This window comes from Mus caroli, chromosome X (genome assembly GCF_900094665.2).
Source record: "Mus caroli chromosome X, CAROLI_EIJ_v1.1, whole genome shotgun sequence".
Taxonomy (NCBI): domain Eukaryota; kingdom Metazoa; phylum Chordata; class Mammalia; order Rodentia; family Muridae; genus Mus; species Mus caroli.
Window position 1 is genome coordinate 31978928 of NC_034589.1, and position 1320 is coordinate 31980247.

General features: G+C 37.5%; 1 protein-coding gene across 3 annotated transcripts in view; it reads right to left on the reverse strand.

Annotated features, from left to right (window-relative positions):
- Cul4b (cullin 4B) overlaps positions 1 to 1320 on the reverse strand; it is a 101444-nt gene that overhangs the window by 13740 nt on the left and 86384 nt on the right. For all 3 annotated transcript variants that reach the window (XM_021154130.2, XM_021154129.2, XM_021154128.2), the window contains one exon: positions 750 to 942. In XM_021154130.2, the coding sequence (XP_021009789.1) occupies positions 750 to 942 (193 nt within the window). The remainder of the gene's footprint in view (positions 1 to 749; positions 943 to 1320) is intronic.

Sequence of the window (1320 nt, forward strand, 5' to 3'; positions counted from 1 at the left end):
CTCACTGAGATAGAAATTCTTATTACAGACTATATTCCGTGCCAACAGCAAATTAAGTTACTATACTGAAAAATGGGAATTCTCCAGACATAGATAAGTATTAACAAGGCCTAAGTCCTTGACACTACTTTATTCCTGAGGCCAGGCAAGGGTTAAAACTCCTCTAGCCCAATTAACTCTAAAGTACGAAACCCCAGCAGGTGCTAATCTCTAAGATAAACATAGTCTTTTTGAAGTCACTCCTCTTGCATCTGGAGGGATGCTGATCCCTAGCATAAACTTTGCAGTCATTCCCTTTGCACCTGGGAAACTTCAATGTACCGTATCTGTTATGTTTTACTATTGATGATATTCGCTGTAATATAATTAGTCTAAGCTCAACCAGACATTACATTCAGATTCAACACCTCTCTTGTGTGTTTGTCTGTCTGTCACGTCCTAATCTTTGCCCATCTACTCTAGAGAACCGTTTTACGCAGGCACGGGACCCAGAGGGTCTGCGGCAAAAAGTAACTGGGACCCAATGTTCTACCTGACATAGAGTTTATATCATGCTCAATATAAAGACTATGAGACGCTGTTCAGCTTGACAGACTCTTTCTCACATCCAGATCCTTAGTGTCTCTTCTAAGACTTAGTATTACTGGCTAAACATCATCAAACAAACCAGGAATGGGTACAATATGATATTACCTCAGAGTTTATCAATAAAAGAACATTACACACCCAGAAGAGAATGTAAAACATACCTATTAGTTCAGCTGGCTTATTTGGTCTTTTATTAATGAATGTTTCAAATGCTTCTTTCATGGCATTGATAAATTTTTCATTTTTCAGAAAGCAGGTATCAATTATATGGTCAACTTTATCTTTAAAGTCCAATAATTCTTGAACCATAGTTTTATCTTTTTCAGGATTAATAACAATGGTACTTCCAAAAGCCTGAAAATGAAAATGGTGTAATTTTATAGTAATTGATTTATCCACAGGGAAAATATTCACCAAGTCATATTCTAAGTTGGCACATGTACTTAATAATCATAAAGGTACAGCTGTCTCTGAGGGAAATGAAAAACCAAAACAGATAATACTCACTTATAAACAAAAATAACAAGTTATCATCGGATACACGATAACCTATTAAGACTACAGAAACTTTTCTTTCATTGTTAAGAAAGTCGGATCTGTACTTTTAAAAATAGCAATGTTGTGGCCAGGCAGTGGTGGCACATGCCTCTAATCCCAGCACTTGGGAGGCAGAGGTAGGTGGATTTCTGAGTTCGAGGCCAGCCTGGTCTACAGAGTGAGTTCCAGGACAGC